This window comes from Polyodon spathula, chromosome 18, assembly GCF_017654505.1.
Source record: "Polyodon spathula isolate WHYD16114869_AA chromosome 18, ASM1765450v1, whole genome shotgun sequence".
In the NCBI taxonomy this organism is placed as follows: Eukaryota; Metazoa; Chordata; class Actinopteri; order Acipenseriformes; family Polyodontidae; genus Polyodon; species Polyodon spathula.
In genome coordinates, this window is record NC_054551.1 from 22361333 (window position 1) to 22381036 (window position 19704).

A 19704-nucleotide genomic window follows, 5' to 3' on the forward strand; every position below is an offset into this window, starting at 1 on the left:
TGAATTGTTATTGAATATCCCGTTTGTTCCATTACTGATTCCACATCTCTTTAAATTCCATAAATATTTCTTATCGACATTTACATTTTAATGAACATGAATCCTTATACCAGAATGTTAGTTAAGACAAGTTCAACGTGTTGTAAGACATTCTAAAATAAAATTTAAAAAAAACTCCTACTGTGAATCAAAACGCTTCAAACTAAAACTAATTAACATAATACAGACTTGTTAACGATTCATTTGATTGTTAGTTAATCTAGTTAAAATAAAGCGTTAAAAAAACAAGCAAAAAAAACCCTGTTACATTGTGAGTTGAAGCGACAGCATTCACTCATTTAGGCCAATGTGAAATAAAATGGGAGGGACCATTTCAGCTGGAGTAGCCTAGGTTACCAGGACAGCTGTGATTACAAGTCGAGCTAAGAGGTGTCCTTCCTGTGCTTTGCCCCTTTGGAAAAAGGGATGCAGGCCTGGCTCGGAGCCTAGATATAATCAGATTATGATTATTATTTTTAGCAAATACTGTATCAGAGCTCTTGTTTCATTGCACAGCTTTACACCACCAGTAATCCTCCATGTAGGTACTGTGTTGCTGGCAAGGCACTCACCGGGCCTGAGAACTGGTTGTCATGGTAGCCACACTTTGCTCAATGCACAGTGATTCATCTGGGAGTCAGACCCAGGTTGGTGTTTCTTTTGGGATACCCTGTTTTTAATGGGAGAGACCAGGTTACAGATATATGCATGTAAAACGAGAAAAAATTAGGGGGTTATTTTTTATTCCTTTAGAGAGGCCCCTCCAAATGTTATTTGACATCTTTACAAGAGTTTGGTGAGACCTACTTTAGAGTACCATTGTTTTGTCTGGGACCCATTTCAAAAATACAATACGAAGAAGCTTGAGTCTGTGCAAAAATGTGTTTGCAGGATTGTATTCTACTCATGATAATCTTCTTAGTCGCTCTTCTCTTAAGCCATTAAGTGGCAGAAGGTCCTATTCCATTCTTCTTCATTTCTAGAAGGTTCTGCATTCACTGTTCTACCTCTATGTTGGTCTGTGCTCGTAATAGACCTGGGCTGAGAGGCCTCCACAGAGCTGCCCTTCCCATCAGTCCTTATCTCTTCAGTTGTGTCGTTATTCTTTCCGTGGTACAGCCTTGGGGTTATGGAATTCCCCCCGGAATTCCATTGTGTCATTGCCAAGCCTCTCCAGGTTTAAAACTGCTGTTCACGTCATCTGTGTTTGAGGTGAACTTGTTTTAGTTGTAATGAAATTGAAATTTATTTATCTTTTAATATTTGTGTGTATTGCATATATATGCATGTATATATGTGTGTTTTTTTATTGATATTGCTTGGATGTATAATAATTGTTATATTGTTTATTATTGAGTATGGTCTACTTAGGTCTCTCTTTGTATTAGTGTTGCACTATTGACACGTACCTGTGCTGGCCCTGTGGGCACAAAGTGAATAAACTATACCAAAAGTACTGGAATTAAAAATTCAATGCCGTTGGTTCTGGTAGCCTTTAATACACAATTATTGCAGAACTATAGTAATAAATGTTATAGCAACATGTTATGAATATTTATGTGCATCTTATGTTGTTTTTAATATGATCTTGAAGGATTATACACATAGTTATACAGTGTTTATGAAGATTTTATGAATTCTACATAGTGTCCAATTAAAATGAAGTGTTACCCCAACTTGTTAGAGAGCCATATAAAAGATAACCATTGTAAAGAATCAATATTGAGTAATTCTTCAGAGCCCGGCACTTTTCCATAGTGGTTAACCCTTTCACCACCTGTGTGTACAGTCACCAGCTTGTGCACAGCCTACACCTTATTACACTAGTCTCCAGATCTTTTCAGTAGCCTTGCATTTGAAACTTAGCTATACAGCAACCTGGGTTTCCCATTGGTTCTGTGGGAAAAGAACGGGATAAAGCCAGGCTACATATTGTCATCTCTCAAATGCATCACTCATTCTTTGCACACTATATGCAGCCCATGATTATACTGTAGCCCTTACCAAATTATCTTCACTGATAATGCAGTGGCACTACAATACAATAGTTCTGCACTAAGGTTGGTATGCTCTTTTGGTAAAAGCATACTGCAGGTACCACAGTGGTAATCTCTTCCAATGGCTTCACACATGAGGCTGGTTTTACAGACTCTGATTAGCACTAATCCTGGACTACCTTACCTACAGCAACATTGGGTAGTCCAATATTAGTTCAATATCAGGGTCTGTGAAACTAGACATCAATTAATGAGATATGAACCTGCAAAATAATGATGGAATTTAAATCAGGAAGAACAAATAATAGGAATAAATGAAGTATGAAATATGCTTCCTAAGGTTTCACAGATGGCGATTAGAAGCACTGTAAGTATTTAAAATCCAAATCCTGGTTCACTGTTGGTTTCATAGAGTAAAAGTAAGATTTAAGCAATGGTTTTTTTAGAAAAATATTTTTACGTGGGTATGCAAATTTAAATGAAAAAACATGAAACACTGAATAAAAAGATTGCCCAGTAGTTGAATATGCAGCACTGATTAAACATTTCTGAGTTCCGGGCTGGAGGATGTTTATTATTTTGCTTATTCTTTGAATTTTATATATTAAAAAAAAAAATTACTTATTGTAAATTATAAACCCATTAACAGCTTGTTGCATTACCATTTGTGTTTTTCCCCACAGAACCTTTCCCCATAACAGTCTAGGGGAAAGCCAAAAAGATTGATGTTTGCATTTCTGGAGGACTTCTAGACATTTTGTAGTGTAGCAAACAGCAGCCATCTCAACACATTTTTCTTAAATCCCAACCCAACATGTCTCATGCCTGTTACAAACCATGCAACAATTGCAGTGCCAGCTGCTTGAGCTAATAAAATGTGTTTAAATGACAAAGGAATGTTTGAACTACTGTCATTCGATGATTAAATGACATCAATGATGTCATTCCTCTTTTCCAGAAGCATCATGCATTTAGGTAATAATTAATATTAACAGATGAGACACAAGGGTCTATGCTAGTCATGCCCCTCACAGCTCTACAAGCGAGATAGAGAGAGTGCACATCAATCCTGACATCATCACCTTGTCATTCAGCTCTGGGCCACTCGGATGAAACTGTCAGCTGTGATGAATTATGTGGTGGTCTGCTTTAATGCATTGAAGAAAAAAACCTACTGTATAGGAGATTAAAATCACAGGAGGTTGTCTTTAGTTTTTGCAATTTTGGTGAAACCCATATTAATGTCAAGTTTGTCAATGCTTCAGAGGGATACTTTTTTAAAAATGGTTATAGCTAACAAAATAATTCCATAAATCGTTTTTTTGTGCACTTCCGTTAGCTATATAGGTTTGTGACGGGGTGCCTGCCCCTTGTATTATTTGTGTATGATTATTCTTTTCATTGTGTTATCATTGTTATCATTGTGTTAGTATGATTTGTATTTATTTAAAAAAAAAAACACCCTTCTGTTTGTTTGTTTAATGACTGGCAGCAGAGATGGGGAAGCTCCATCCCAACAAAACCGTGTGTAGAAGGTGGGCATCTCCCGAGTTAATTAACTGATTAATTTGTCACTAGTCAGGAGATGGTCACCTTTATAAAATCCTACAGTTTTCCCTGTTTCAGGGTGGAGTGTTTTGGAGCGAGAGAGTGAGACGGGAGAGGAACAAAGCAAACAGAACAACGTGCTTTTAATTAAACACAAAATACATTCAAACCATACTAATACTTTGATAATAATGAGAACACAATGAAAATAATTATTATACATAAATAATAAAAGGGGCAGGCACCCCGTCACAAGGTCCCAACTGTGCAAATAAATATTTAAATTTAAAGCAAGGTGCAGCATCTGATCCCTTATAAAAGTTTACCACTGTAAAAGCATAACAAAGTGTAAGTAAAGCATAGGTAAGCATTGTAAAGCCCAGGGAGGTATGGTAAAGCACATTTAAACAACATGGCAAACCATAGTAAATTATGGTAAATACACAGTAGATATCCATGGGAAACCTGCAAAATTACAATGATAATTTACTTTTATATGGGATGGTTCACTAGGTACAAAAATATCTGTTTGCACTTCCATGGTAATCCCACAGAGAGTGAAATTGTCCTCACCCGTTCAAAGTCTTCTTTTCATGTCATTAACCAACCAGCTGAAGACACTGCGAGGGTGAAATGGCCTACCTGTAGGAAGTGAAGCAATACTGGGCTTCCTGAAAATCGGGCAAGCAAACCGAGAACTTTCTTTTATCCAGTGCAGTATCTGGTAGCGAATGAAAGTAAGGTTTTGGGGATTGTTTTGTCAGCTACAACCACTTTAATGTTGTGATTGAGGTTCTCGTGATCTCTGGAAGTGTATAAAAACAGGCATTTGTTTATTAAAAAGAACGTTCAAGAAGGGTTGATTCAATACTGCTGCTGCTTTCCTGGACCTGCACTGAATCCAACAACATTTCAATTCTTGGATGCATTCTGAATCCAAATAAAAGTTCAAGGTCAATTGGTGTCATTGCAGGTACTGAGGGTAGAGGAGATTGAAATTCAGACGCCCTAGTATTTGGCTGAACCAGACTGATCCTAAACATGTGGTGCTAGTTAGGAATATTCTGCAGGACTCAACAGTGCGGCAGTGTGTCATGTTATCTTATGAGTCACATATTATAAGAGATTAGAAACGTTTACTTCAGTGCTACTTATCAAGGTTAAGAGGTGATTGTGGCAGGCTTGCAAAGTCACTCACAATTAGCTTTCTAGAGATGATGGCTAGCTTCACGTTAGGTTTTGTAAACCTATGCAGTTTATCGAGGGTTCTTGGAAACCTTGGAGTAATTTTACTTTTAGAAATTTGTGTTTCATTCCAGAAAAAACTGATGAATGACATGTAAAATGTTAACTAGACAAGGGCATGTAGTTGGTCATTTGGTGGTCAAATTATAAAACAAACTGTTGGAAATGGGTGCAGTGTTGAAAAGCAACTTCATATAGTTATGAAATGTCACAGCTATCTTACCTAATGTATTTTTCTTGTTGTTTGGATCACATTGTCATTTTTCTATGTCAGTCATCACATCCTGGAGACATTTGGAAACCCAGAAGTGAAAAGTTCCCCTGTGGCCTGGAATAGAGCTCTCCAACATGTCCTGTCTCTTAGTACAGCTGCTACACCAGAGAGTGTAACAATTAACCTGTTCCCTGGCAACACTGATATACTACAGTTGTCATGTGTGCAAACAAACAATCAAAATATCTTCAACAGAATTGAAAGAAAGACAATGATAGCAGCCACGCTGAGTACTAGGTGTTTTTATGCATTGAAAAAATATTAATTACTTATGATATTTAACTGTAATGCGTGAAGAACATGCATAGCAAATTGGCTGCACAGCTTATTGCACTGCGTTGGTTCCCAGCATCAAAATGGTCAATTGAGCCTTCCTGGGAATTGCCCAAAACACGTCACCAATAAGTCCGGGTTTCCAATTGAAAAAAGACAAAAACGTGAAGTTGAAATCACTCACTTGCAATGAGTATTTGGGACTGTTGATAAGCCGCTGGTATTCCAGTTTACTTTAAGGGTATATAAGGATCTTTTTATTTTATGTTCCCATGTGTTGCTACAGCTGTTTAAGTAAGGTATGTATGTTGCTTTAATTGTAATTTTTGAAAAAATGTTGACCACTTTTGTTCACTTTTAAATTGCAGTGCTCTCTGGCTGTTTCTATTATAGCTCCAAGATGGCCGTGCATGTATTTCTCAGAACTACATTTCCCATCATCCTCCTGCTAACTGGTAAATCCATCTCAGTTACATATATGAGCAGGAGGATGATGGGAAATGTTCTGATGGAAAGATGGGAAAGTTTAAAAAAGCAGTCAAAATGTAAAAAAAAAATAAAAAAATAAAAATAAAACAATACACACACCTTACGTAAACAGTTGCAGCAACACATGGGAACCTGTAACACAATAAAATAAAACAAGTCTTTATATACCCTTTAAGGTTAGAACTCTTCCATTTCTGAATGTCAATTTTAGTTTTACTTCTTTGGAAAATGATATTGGTAAGCCAGTATAAGAGGCACTATAAAAACATTTTCAAAATGTTTGTGTTGTACAATTGTAATCTTATTAAAATTGCAAGAAACACTATATAGTATTGTTCTGAGTCGTAGTACGGCGTTAACATTTTATTCTTGTCCACAAATGTTCCATTGCCTTCAAAATATACCGTATTACTGTTATCTGACACTTCAAAATACAGGTGTGTTAACTTTATGTGGTTACACAGTAGTTAACATTAACTCATATTTACTATATGCACTTGGCACACAATTCTGTAATTGTGAGAATGGAATGTACATTAAAAACTGGTATTTCCAGTTTATATATCTTTATTTTGAGTGCATGTATTAAATAATGTAACAAAACTATAGTTTAAGTAAAGTACTGTAGCTCTATTTTGAAGTGTTTGAAGCAGACCGTAGCATTACCAGCAATGGCAATGGTTTTGGTCCTGATTTGTTTTGTCCTGTCTAGTACTGACATGGTACCACAAACCTGCAATGGTTACCCATTGTATTACAAGATCTTACATTTCCATTCAATTCAACGGGCTGAGATGCCAAGTCACTACACATTCTATCACTGGCAGCCACATCCCATTGTAGCTGCCCTTGCACTCAAATTGCCCCTTGGTACCAAACATTCATAACTGTAGTGGAACTTTGCCATTAAATATATGGTAGGAGCTTGTAAAGGGTGAGGATGTTGTAATGAAAATTTGAAAAATTGCTTTGATTGGAGCAAGAGTGTGACAGAGCATATGATTTGTGATTATAAGTCACCCCCTTAGCCTATTTCACAGAGAGGCCTCTCATTCAGCCTGATCAAAGAGAAAACTGCAAGAGATCCGTGGACATCATTTATAATGATATACTATAGTATACATAGCTGTAACGATGCGATACGCGCACACATGCATGCATCTGCCTATACAGTATATGTGTCTGCTTTAATCCCCCAGGATCATGTATTAATGGTTACAGATCAAACACATTCTCCATCCATATTTATGACACTGTTCAGCAGTGGCCCCGGGTGATCATCGACCAGTGGGGCCCAAGCTAGCTTCAGACAGAACGCAGTGGGGCCCAAGCTAGCTTCAGACAGAACGCAGTGGGGCCCAAGCTAGCTTCAGACAGAACGCAATGGGACGCCAAGCTAGCTTCAGACAGAATGCAGTGGGACCCCAAGCTAGCTTCAGACAGAACGCAGTGGGGCCCAAGCTAGCTTCAGACAGAAGCTTCAGACAGAACGCGCAGCAGTGGGGCCCAAGCTAGCTTCAGACACGCAGTGGGGCCCAAGCAGCTTCAGACAGAACGCAGTGGGGCCCAAGCTAGCTTCAGACAGAACGCAGTGGGGCCCAAGCTAGCTTCAGACAGAACGCAGTGGGGCCCAAGCTAGCTTCAGACAGAACGCAGTGGGGCCCAAGCTAGCTTCAGACAGAACGCAGTGGGGCCCAAGCTAGCTTCAGACAGAACGCAGTGGGCAAGCTAGCTTCAGACAGAACGCAATGGGACCCAAGCTAGCTTCAGACAGAACGCAAGTGGGACCCAAGCTAGCTTCAGACAGAACGCAGAACGCAGTGGGGGCTTCAGACAGAACGCAGTGGGGCCCAAGCTAGCTTCAGACAGAACGCAGTGGGGCCCAAGCTAGCTTCAGACAGAACGCAGTGGGCTTCAGACAGAATGCAGTGGGACCCCAAGCTAGCTTCAGACAGAACGCAGTGGGGCCCAAGCTAGCTTCAGACAGAACGCAGTGGGACCCCAAGCTAGCTTCAGACAGAACGCAGTGGGGCCCAAGCTAGCTTCAGACAGAACGCAGTGGGGCCCAAGCTAGCTTCAGACAGAACGCAGTGGGGCCCAAGCTAGCTTCAGACAGAACGCAGTGGGGCAGTGGGACCCCAAGCTAGCTTCAGACAGAATGCAGTGGGCCCAAGCTAGCTTCAGACAAGCTAGCTTCAGACAGAATGCAGTGGGGCCCAAGCTAGCTTCAGACAGAACGCAGTGGGGCCCAAGCTAGCTTCAGACAGAACGCAGTGGGACGCCAAACTAGCTTTAGACAGAACGCAGTGGGGCCCAAGCTCTCATGCCTGATGTGGCAATGCTGCACAGAGCCCTTGAAACACATTTCCATCGCTGAATAACGAAACAGCTGCCAGCCAGCTTATCCAAGCCACGGGGCCGTCCTTCTATAAGCGCAGCTCACACAGCCATTGCCAAGGTTTTTATTTTCTTTGAAAGCTTTTCTACCCTGGAGGTACACAGTTTTTCCCCTGGTTTTTACAGCTGGACAATCTCTGAGATCCTGGAGGTGCACAGTAATCACACAATCACACTGGTAACCCTGAGGTGCAAGGGGTCTTAAAAGAGTACTAACAAAAGGGTTTTTAAACCTATTTTTTTTTACTTATAGCATCATTAGCAATGCTATCCAGCACTCCTGGTAAGGTTTTGGGTAATTTACTCTCCAATTTAAATTATGCATTTAGAAATGTATTTTGGGTGAGTAAAATGCAACATTATATTGAAGTCCTGAGTGCTTTCAATAAATACTGTACATACTTTAATGCTAACTTATGGGGTATGCATTAACTACAGACTTACATTTTAACTGTAATGTTACTTTGAATTACTGTACAAAAACTTGGTCTTACAATAAAAAACAAAAACTATTATTATTATTTGCTTTATTTAATAATATGACTGTGAAGCAAATAAACAGATGGAATATACTTAACAAAACGCCTGCATGCACATACTATATACAAAAAACTGTAGCAACACTGCACTAATGCAAATAAAGAAATGATAATATTGTATTCATTATTGATTGCCTTGCTATAGCAATATAACCTGTCCCAGCCTACTCTGTTTAAAAGAGCACCTGTTTCAGTGAGTAGGTATTGAGTGGGTCCTGTTCAGATTGTCCTATGCAGACACGCCCAGCTTCTCCCTTTTCAATAAGGAAAAGGCAAGGCAGTAATGATAGTCCATGGAAACGTTTACTGCAGTGCACCATTGTCAAAGCTTAATGTAGCATGGTAAATAAATAAGATAGTCGGTTAACGCATATCATAAACATCCCCAAATGTCACTAGCACAGCTTCTCTTTCCGTCTTGCTAATGGTTGATTTGTTTTCAAGACACTTTGTCTTATCTGAAGGGAATCAATCCTGCCACCACACTTTACAATATGTTACTTCCTGAGCAGTTGGTATTTGGACCTCATCTGAACCCAGGACTAGATTAGTGTTGGCTCCAAGGGGGACTAAATTCTCCGCTACACGGGAAGTGAATGTATGTTGTGGTGGCAGGATAAACTGGACTGAACATGAGAAAGGTTGTAATGAGGTGTATGAAAATGGGATTCTGAGCCTCACTTTTAAATAAGTTACCAACTAAAGCACTAGCAAATGTGTACAGGTTAATTAATTTATCGAGATAAAACTATTCCAGAAAAAATGCAACCACTGGCTCTGGGTGCATTGTTTTATCCACTGTTTGCTCACCTGTGGTCACCGAACTGTTGTTAAAGTCAACAGGTCTGAGCCACCGGACTCACCTGGGTAGAAAGCTGGTGAGATTCACTAAAAACAACATAGACGTCGCCATGGAGACTGTCAATGTGGAGTGTGGGCAGACCAAATTAAAACTGTTTAGGAAATGGTAAATAATAGAAGTCGTACCGAATCCCATTCATTTATGATCTTTTGCCTTCCATTTAAGTAGTCAAATCCAAAAGCAAAGACATTTGAATTTAATTTGAAGGAGTTTGTAATGATGACTATTTGTATTATCTAACCTTGGAGTTTAATGTCATAGCAATTAGTCATAAAAAGAGTATCGATTAGCATAATAAGAAATATATAAAATAAAAACTCTGAATGTTTGTATAACTTTACTATTCAATTAATTTAGCAAGTTATTATCTGCACAAAAAACAATTAAATAGTTTTTTAATAGAAGAAGTTTGTAAACATCCACTTTTATATAACCTCTCAGTTCAAGAATATAGAGATGGCCAGATAATAGAAACAGCACTGGTGTGTATTATTTAGAAAAAAATAGAAAAGACTAGAGAGAATGTAAAGCCCGATGGAGAAAACTGTGTGATGGATTTGTGAAGCCTGTGGCCACACTGCTGGGAATTGCCAGTTGCTATGTGCAATGTGACTGGCATCCTAAAAAATGTCTTTCTTTCTGACCACAGCAAGTCTGTTACAGCCATGCCTGCCACCGCAGCACAAAGTTTTCTCTGCCTATTAGTCCCAATATTGATGTCACCAAACTGTTTTAATCCAGTCACTGGTGCATGTACTTCCTCCTCACCAGTTTCTTTGCAGCGGGGAATAAAACAACGTGCCCTCTCTTTCTGAAAACACCTCCATTAAGCTGAATTAATTAAGGTAGGCGGTTTGAAGATTGACCACTAGGGGCGTGCTTCTGTACTTTAGGTCACATCTGTAATTTTTTTTTGTGTGGAGATTTTTTCAGTTACTAAAGCCCCTTTCATACTCGCATGCTCTACTCGGGTCAGAACCTACCCGGGTTGGGATCTGGTGTCATGCAGGTCATCTACATGATTTCACACTGCTTTTGATGAAGCAGGGTTGACCTGGGTGACAGACGCAAGTACACAATGTGCATATCAATGCCCTGGAAGCAACTTGTTAGAGATGCTGTCAGCCCAAATGTTGATTAGAGCAAATGTATCTTCATCCCTGCTGCAATCTGGCTCATGGTGTGTCTCAATCGACAAATATGGTTAAACAGAATAAACAGAAATGTTCCTTCCAGAAGTGAAACCTTCACGCAGACGTGGCTGTTTTGATATTTCGTCAACTTACAATTTTGTCTCGCTCAGCCCAGGTCAAAGCATGTTGACCCACCTCCTGAGGTTGAACACCCCTAGTGCTCATTTTAAAAGCCTGATTTTAGGAATCTTTTCAGAGGCCGACCCAGCGGTTGGAAAGAAAATATTAGTTAATAAACTTTGTAAATAAGGATCTAATCAGAATTATAAAAGCAGCACAGGATCTTGAACTGTGTTCAGAAAATGTAAGTTATTTATCTAATGAGAAAAGCAGAATGTATTTAGATGTAATTTTGGAGATAAGAATAGCATTCGACATTTAGCCGAGTGTGGCTTTGCAGTGTATATATTATATTAAAGTTTTGTTATTTGAACAAATACGATATGACATTGAGACATGATCGTTTAAAGAAAGATAAAATGCAATAACCCTTTTATCATGCAATGATGCATTGCCACTGACGTGATCATGTAAATAGCCCCATTGACGAATGTATTCCTGCTCAGCCATGGGGAAAGAATGGTCTCCATGGCAACCAGGGTGCACTTTGTGGGAATCTAGGAGATACCAAATATAAGTGCCTCTGAGCAAGTGGCAGCAGGCCATTTAATTAACAAGGACAGGCTCAAAGATTATAAAGCTGTTTACCAATGCAGCAGTATGATTTTATTATATATTTAAACAATTAAATCCTCAAACGCATCACACAGGGCGAGGCAACCCACACACAGGCAGAGGGCAGGCGCAAACCCTGGACCTCTCGCACTAAAGCATAGCGCCTATACCGCTGAACGAAAGCTGGCTCCTTTACAAGGAGCGTATATCGGGGTTATGTCTCTGTGTATGATTATATCACCTAGCAGCCCTGCTGCTGCCTTCCCCCGTGCACTCTACAATATAGTTAGAATGTATTATTTGATACTGTCTCATTAAGAATTTCTTCTAGGGAAATGCTGCCTAAATAATGTCTCCTAGCTCATTTTTACACAATAAATAAAAATTATTTTTTATTTTTATTTCTGGTTTGCTTCCAGCAGTTTAAAGATTAGCATTTACAACCTCTTACTGATGTAACTAGTAACAGGAACATGCTTATTTGTCTGACATGTGAGATAGTGGCAACCATGTTTGTGTGTGTGGGAGTGGGGCAGTAGTAGTGACTATAAATAACCTTTGAAGAATGTTAAACAAACTGAATTATCATCATAATCTGTATTAAAGGGAGAATGTTGTATACAGACACTATATATTCACATTTAACACTAACATTTTAACCACAATTCATAAGGAGAATATGAAATTGTTGCAAATGTAAAAAGCTGCTTACATGTTATAGTTTATGAATACGTGTTTAAATAAGGTCCCCACCCTGCAGTTTGTACTGATAGAATATATCCTAGTTGTTGAAGGCAATCAGATTGAAATGGCACTTCCCTCAAAATGGATTTCATCTAATGCACACAGAGTGCTTTATACAGATGCTATCTGCTTTACACAGCAGTAGACACACAGTTAATTTCTGTCTCTTAACTCCATTCGCTGTTGCTTTCTGCTTTTGGTAAAAGTGACAGCACACAGATTCAAGATAAAAAAAAAGGTTGTGCATGGCATTTTTTTGTACTGCATATTACACCCTTAACAGACTAACTGAAGTCACACACAGAACCAGGCATATGGGAGATATTAAATGTACGACATGCAAATTCAAAGGGTAAGGCTTCAATATGACAATGAATTAATCACTGGAAGTTTAGAATGGTGCAATACTATTGATCTTTCACACAATATCTAATCATTTTAATACTTAGTCAAAAAAAGGTATTTGGATGAAAATCTTTACATTTTTATGTTGATAATGTTGTAACTGATAATGAGAAATTAATTTTAATTTTAAAATTCTTGTTAGAATTTTGCTTAATATCGAAGAACCATCTGTCCAAATGTGATGCAACTTTAGCACAAGTTTGAATGTATCATAATCTAGGGGTATATTGAGGTTGTGGTTTTACATACAGTACATGAAGAGAACCACTTGTCCAATTGTGATGCAACACGGTAATTTAGAACAAGCTTTTGAGTGTATCACACTTTGAAGGTAAACTGGGGCAGTCTGTCTGTCTGTCTGTCTGTCTGTCACATTCTCATGTAACTAGAATTTTGCTGACTTCTAATTAAACTTTCAAAAGACATTCTTGAGAGAATTGTAATCTGGGGGTATATGGAGGATGTATGTCTATGTCACACATTTGTACACATGCATACCTTGGATTTAGCTTGTATTTCTAGTTATGTGTGTGTGTGTCGCCTCTCTCTTTCTGCTCTACAGGACACTGCTGGACAGGAGCGCTACAGGACCATCACCACTGCCTACTACCGGGGCGCTATGGGCTTCATTCTCATGTATGACATCTGCAATGAGGAGTCTTTCAACGCTGTGCAAGACTGGTGAGTAGCGCTTGCAGAGAGCTGTTCAGTGCACACTGTCCAGTTCAAAATCACCTTTCAATGGAGCTTCCGAGTAGTGCATTTGATAAAGGCGCTCCACGTGGAGTACAGGATGCGCCCTATAGTCTGGATACGGCTGGTTGGAGTCCAGGCTATTCCAATGCCGTGGACGGGAGTTTCCAGGGAGCGGCGCACAATTGGCCGAGCGCCGCCCGCAGGGGCGGGGGTAGGGGGATGGGCTTAGGCTCACTGCACACTAGCTACCTCTTTAGACTGGCTGGGCACCCACGGGCTTGCCTGTAAGCTGCCCATCACTGCGTTGTCCTTTGACGCTGTAGCTCTGGGTTGGCTGCATTGCGGGTCTGCAGAGTGAAATGAAGCGGTGTTCTTCTTCGCCGCTGCTGAGTCAGCACAGGGGTGATAGCGCTGAGCTGAGCCTAAAAAAATAATGGATATTTCAGATTGGTAGGAAAATCACCTCTCCATATGTGAGGCTATCGCCTCAGAAGCCAAATTTGAAAATATTACCAGGAATTTCTTGTAAAATGATATCAGTGTACACACATATTTGATACAATTCTGTTTTTGTTTCCCTGAGCTAAAAATGAGCTTCCATATGGCATTCATAACATAACCCCAGTAGGCAGGGGAGGGTAGCTGTTAGTTTACAGCATTACAGAGTGGACAGAAAGCTTCAAAAGGTGGGGGGACTTAGCCAATCACTTCAGTCCCTTAGCTCTCTCCACCAGGCTGGTCTCTCAGCTATATCCACAAGGTCACACTGCCTCCCAGTTCCTCAGCTGTAACCACTAGGTCACACTGCATCTCAGTCCCTCAGCTCTAACCATTACGCTACATCTACTCCCAGTTCCTTAGCTCTAATCATTAAGCCTCACTGCTTCCCAGTTCCTCAGATCTAACCACTATGTCACAATGACTCCCAGTCTCTTAGCTCGAAATACTAGGCTACACTCCCTCAATTTCCCTGCTCCAGGTCATGTGCCCCAGCAGTCCTCAGTTATAACCACAGGACCACATTGTCGCAATCACTTGTGCAGCCGGTGTCCATGGCTTGCCTCTCAGTAATGCTCTGGCCCGGACTGCCCTCAAGCTGCCACCGTGCTCTATAGCTGCAGGTTTCGAGAAAGCAATCTGGTTTAATAAGATTATTTTTCAATGTGTTCACAATTGCAGCAACAGATAATCCCTCTTGTACACAATCACTTCTTGCACCTGGAGTGGGACTTAGCCAATAAATAAATCAATTGTACCTCTCTCTGATCTCCTCTCCTCCACTGTCTGTCTGTCTCATCTTTCTACCTATTGTAGTCCTTCTATATGTCAGAGATCTCAGTTTGTAAAAGTTGTAATGCGTGAGATTACAAGAACACTTATATGTGTCATCACTGTTGGATAGGGAGCACCCATTCTGTACTAATTATAGTTAAACAGATACAAACAGAAGCATTGAACAGCGACAGAAAAGTGTATTGGTAATTCACAATAAATAAATTAATACATAAATAAATAAATACAGACAAGAATAATAAAAAAAATATGCTAGATTTTAGACAGGCAGGTGACATATGTTGTCACAACTCCAGATCAATACAGTTTATCAGCAAAGTCCTCAGTAGCTGCTGCTCATAAACCAGTTCCCTGTTTCACATTCACTTTAGTAGTACTGCCTCATAATGTGAACATTACAGCCCTGTAGTCTATATTAATAGGATTATCTAGACTCCTTGCATATACTATTTCTGCTGTGTCATGTACATTGTCATTCTGGTGGCCTCTCTGGGTTGAACTGAGTTTTAATTGGTATAGAGTTCAGTATGCTGATGCCACTGCCTGAATGGAATGGATGCTTTGTATAGTGCAAGCATCAGAGTATGACACAAGATGCAAATGCTTGAGTCTCACAAGTCACACATATTACTTGAGGTATATGCAGGGTTGGGCAAAATACTCAGCAAATGTATTTTCATTACAAAATACTCAGAAAACAATGTATCAAAATACAAAATGCAAATTACTCTGGAATCACTGTATTTCAATACAAAATACAATTGTATTTGGAAAATACAATTTGAAATTACAAAATACATTTAATAAACAAAACAGATTATTTTTTTATATATATAGTTCACCCCCCCCCCCCCCCCCCCCCCCAAAAAAAAAAAAAAAAAAAAAGGATATTTTAGATAATAAGGCCTGAACCTGAACATTTTGGAATGTTTTGGATAGTTGTTATAAGTGTAACCCTTCAAAGTTGCTCTTTAGCAAATATGTGGGTGTGCCAGAGCAGAGCTCTGCCCTATATAGATTGGCAGGGATGGGGTTAAATTCCCCTACCTGCCTGGGTTTATTGTGTTCAGGTGGCTGGAGGTTGATTGGAGTAATTAACGATCAATCAGCACCCAGCCATCTGACATAAAAGGAGGCCTCAGCGTCCCATTAGGGGGAGGAGGGAGCTGAGGAAGCAAGTGGATGGTTGTGCTTGCTATTTTTTTTTTGTTTTTTTGTTTTTTTTTGTTTTGTTTTTTGTTTGCTGTTTTGTAAATCTTCTGGTGCAGTGAAGGCTTCGCCCAGCCTGGAAACCTTTATTTTGTAAGTTTTGCTTTGTTACATGTGTTTGAATATCTTTGTTTTGGCCCTTGTGCCCTTTTATTTTGTGTTTATTTATGATAAAAATATTATTTTTTTGAACTGCAGTCTGTGTCTGGGCCTCTATCCACTCGCCAGCCTGTCACAGTGGGGTTTTTAGCATTTTGATAAAGGACTCTTCAGAGGCAATTACTGTTTCAAACACCTTTTGTTTTTTTGCTGTGAAGATGCAGTTTTAAAATAAATAACAATTTTCAACACCAGCAAGTTTTAGAACTTTTTTTTTTTGTGGGAGGGGTAGGGGGGGTAGGGGGAGTAATTCTATAGCAAGTAAAAACAGTATTTATTTAATGCCTAACATTAGTGTAGTTTTCAGTACACATTGATGTACTAGACTGATGTGTGGCGCTGTATAGTTCCCTATCAGTTCTCCTTCAGCAAAGCAAGTTTCTGGAAGAGGTCGTCCAACAGCCAATTTCTTTGGGGGCTGAAAATCATGCCAGCAAAAGAGAAGAGACGCTCAACAGGAGCAGAGGAAGGAAGAATGGTATTAAACTGTATAAACAGCTTCTTTATGAAAGGGTATTGCTCTAAAGATGCCACATCCTTCCTTGGGATTTCAATAAAATGAAGCATCTCCAGCTCAGCTTGTTGTCGAGGGAGTACTTATCCGGGAAACATCTTTGCTATCCATAAAAACAAAGAAGTCATCTGCTTCCTCTTCAAGGGGTGTCCCACTAGAATATTCTGATACAAGACCCAGCTCTTCAGCAGCCTGAAGCATTAGGTGATGGTGTCTCCAGAAAGACAGTGTGGTAGCCAGCGCATCACTGTTGATTTAAAGTTACTCGCACGATGAACTGGCACATGCGTGTGCATTTTTAATTTTTATTTTTTTTATTGAATTTTATAAGCATAATTAAATTAATCCCTATAATTCAATTTTATACAGATGCAAGTTACAATTTATGCTACTGCTGACAATGTATTTTGGAGTATTTGAAATTAACAAAATACTTAGGAAATGTATTTTCGATACAAAAAATTGGCATTTGCATTACAAATTATAAAATACAAATGTAATGAAAATACATGTTTTAATTACATGTATTTTTCATACTGCTCAACTATGGGTATATGTTTACAAGCAATACACTATAGTGAAAGGCCAGCAGTGCTTAAAACAAGGTTATACGTTTGTTTGTACAACAGAGGTATGCTGAGTTATTATCTGTACTGATGGCAAAACAATATCTGAACCAAAGAACAACCACAGCATCCACACTTACAAAAATTGTACACAGCAAATCAGATCTAATATTTTATGCATGAAGGGGTTACAAGGTTTGGATACATTTTTGCCTGTAAAGTTTGAAACAAATCAAACGTTGATATCTACAGTGTATTAAAATTTTGTGCACCATAGAACCACAGCCTCTCTAGGATGCATTAAGTTTGAACTGCTGTACAGTTCAGTGTGTTGAAACCGCTGCTTGGCTAACTAGATAGGACTTGTGTGGTTTGTACAGCGTCGTGTCAGAGCACCTTTACACAGAGATGAAAGTCAGCACTCTGATTGAATTAATATCCCATTAATAATATATCCATTTATGACATATAATTGCTTGAATGAGGTAAATTAGCTGAGGATCTAGACATCATGTTTTTAGATTTTTTTCCCCCCATGTCCTCCAGTGAATCACCGTAAATTGTCCCATCACATCACATACACCCAGCTTACCCTTCAGAATGGTTTACAGCCAGTGTTTTTACTCCAAAGACACTGCTGAGATGAAATGACTTAGGAAGTAATACATCATGCTTTGTGATAGAAATCTGACTTCTTGTGGGGTGGCAATCAGCGGCTGTCTTACAGCACCCGACACTTGAAGACATTAAGAAAAACAACATAGCTAATCTTAATATGAAGTCGTGTGCATCTGATACAAACTATCAGATACAAAAACATTTCCACATCAGTATCAATGTCTATGTATTATTTTTACATTGAATTATAATTTTTTGTTTGATAATTCACTGATGGTGAAAGTAGAGTATTTTTATTCTACAATTTAACATTACTGTTTTTCAGGTAAGCATTTAAATATTTAGGAACATTTGTTGTATAATAATGCTAGAGAAAATTATACATTTCGAATGCGACAATGTATTTTTTCCTGCTTTGAATACATATTTAATCATGTAATATCTTGAAATACCTCATTGTAGACAGTGAACTAAGCACATTTTTTACTGAGAAAAATATATATAAGCCTGACTGTAGCTAGATAATTGGAGTGAGACTGAGCTGTAACACAGGAAGGGATTTGGCACCTGGGAGCAGCAGCAACATTTCTTAATTACATATGGTTGTCTTTGAAATGACCCCATGTTCCAAATGTAATTCGAAAATACACACAAGGGACCAAAAGATCTTCAAAACCAGTCATAATATTCTTAGTACGCCTTTCACAGTCTCGTAATGTAAATATTTAAGCTATGCTCTTCCCCTGCTTCTCCCAGGGCGACCCAGATCAAGACATACTCCTGGGATAACGCACAGGTGATCCTGGTGGGAAACAAATGTGACATGGAAGATGAGAGGCTGGTCCCAGCTGAGAAGGGGAGATGCCTTGCAGACCAGCTGGGTGAGTCAATCGAGAGGAGGAAAAGAGGGGTGTGTGAGGGGCAGCTGGGTGAGTCTATCGAGAGGAGGAAGAGGGGGGTGTATCGGGGGCAGCTGGGTGAGTTCATCTAGAGGAGGAAGATGGGGGAGTTTGGGGCACAGCTAATCTTCCTTCCTCGCAGACCCTGTTACCAAGGGTGACAGTTCTAAACATTATCATCATGGCACTTTGAAAGGTGCTCCCAGTTTTTTCGTGTCTGTTCTTTAGAGAGTGTAAAATCAGGATTCACGCACCTCAGATTAAAGCACTGTATCATTTCAAGTGCTGTTGTTAAACATGCTTTATGTAATCAACCTCAGAAATCAACCTGTCAAATAACACGTTGAAAGTCAATAGTGTTTGACAGCTGACAGCTCTAGAACCCTGGAGTGACCTAACACTTAATGTATACTTATATGCACCACTATGACAAAGAATTGATTGTCTGATAGACTAAACAGAGAGCACTTGAAATTTAAATCTATTAAAATGGCTATGCGGGGTGGTGAAGGTTGCTAGTCTAAGCAAACAAACAAACTGATAATATAGTCAACACAAACCTCAGTTTCAGCTGTGGCTGGCAATTGTAAACACAACGTCTCTATATTTGACTTTGATACAATAAAAGTGAAGAAATACTGTTAATCTGAATACCGTACACCTAACTAATGGTACTTTGTTGATGGTGTTGTGTTTAGGTGACTTTGGCAAAGTGGTTGCAGTGAGCAGGTGTAGTGGTGATGTGATTACGAAACAGAAGACAGACAACAAAGTTCACTGTCCAAACAATATGTTTATTTATAATCCTGGTCTGGTGACCACAAATAATAATCCCAGGCAATACACAGCAATATGTACTGCACTTTCTAAACAACAGGTTGCAGTTCCGAAATAATATGCACAGTTTGAAAGAATAAACACAGTAGAACACACACAAAGGCACACACATGATGGGCACACTCACGACGTGATTGCTAAAGTGCTCCTGGTAAATATAATTTATTCGTGCACAATTGTGAAGTGTCCGAGTTTAGTGCTGGCTTTTAACGACAGCTCCGGAGCATGTTAGC

The 19704-nt window shown here is 39.3% G+C and overlaps 1 protein-coding gene across 1 annotated transcript in view; it reads left to right on the top strand.

Annotated features, from left to right (window-relative positions):
• The window catches only part of LOC121331047 (ras-related protein Rab-3B-like), a 33969-nt gene that overhangs the window by 8145 nt on the left and 6120 nt on the right, over positions 1 to 19704 (top strand). The window contains exons 3-4 of the mRNA XM_041278171.1: positions 13243 to 13361; positions 18492 to 18616. Of these exons, the coding sequence (XP_041134105.1) occupies positions 13243 to 13361; positions 18492 to 18616 (244 nt within the window). The remainder of the gene's footprint in view (positions 1 to 13242; positions 13362 to 18491; positions 18617 to 19704) is intronic.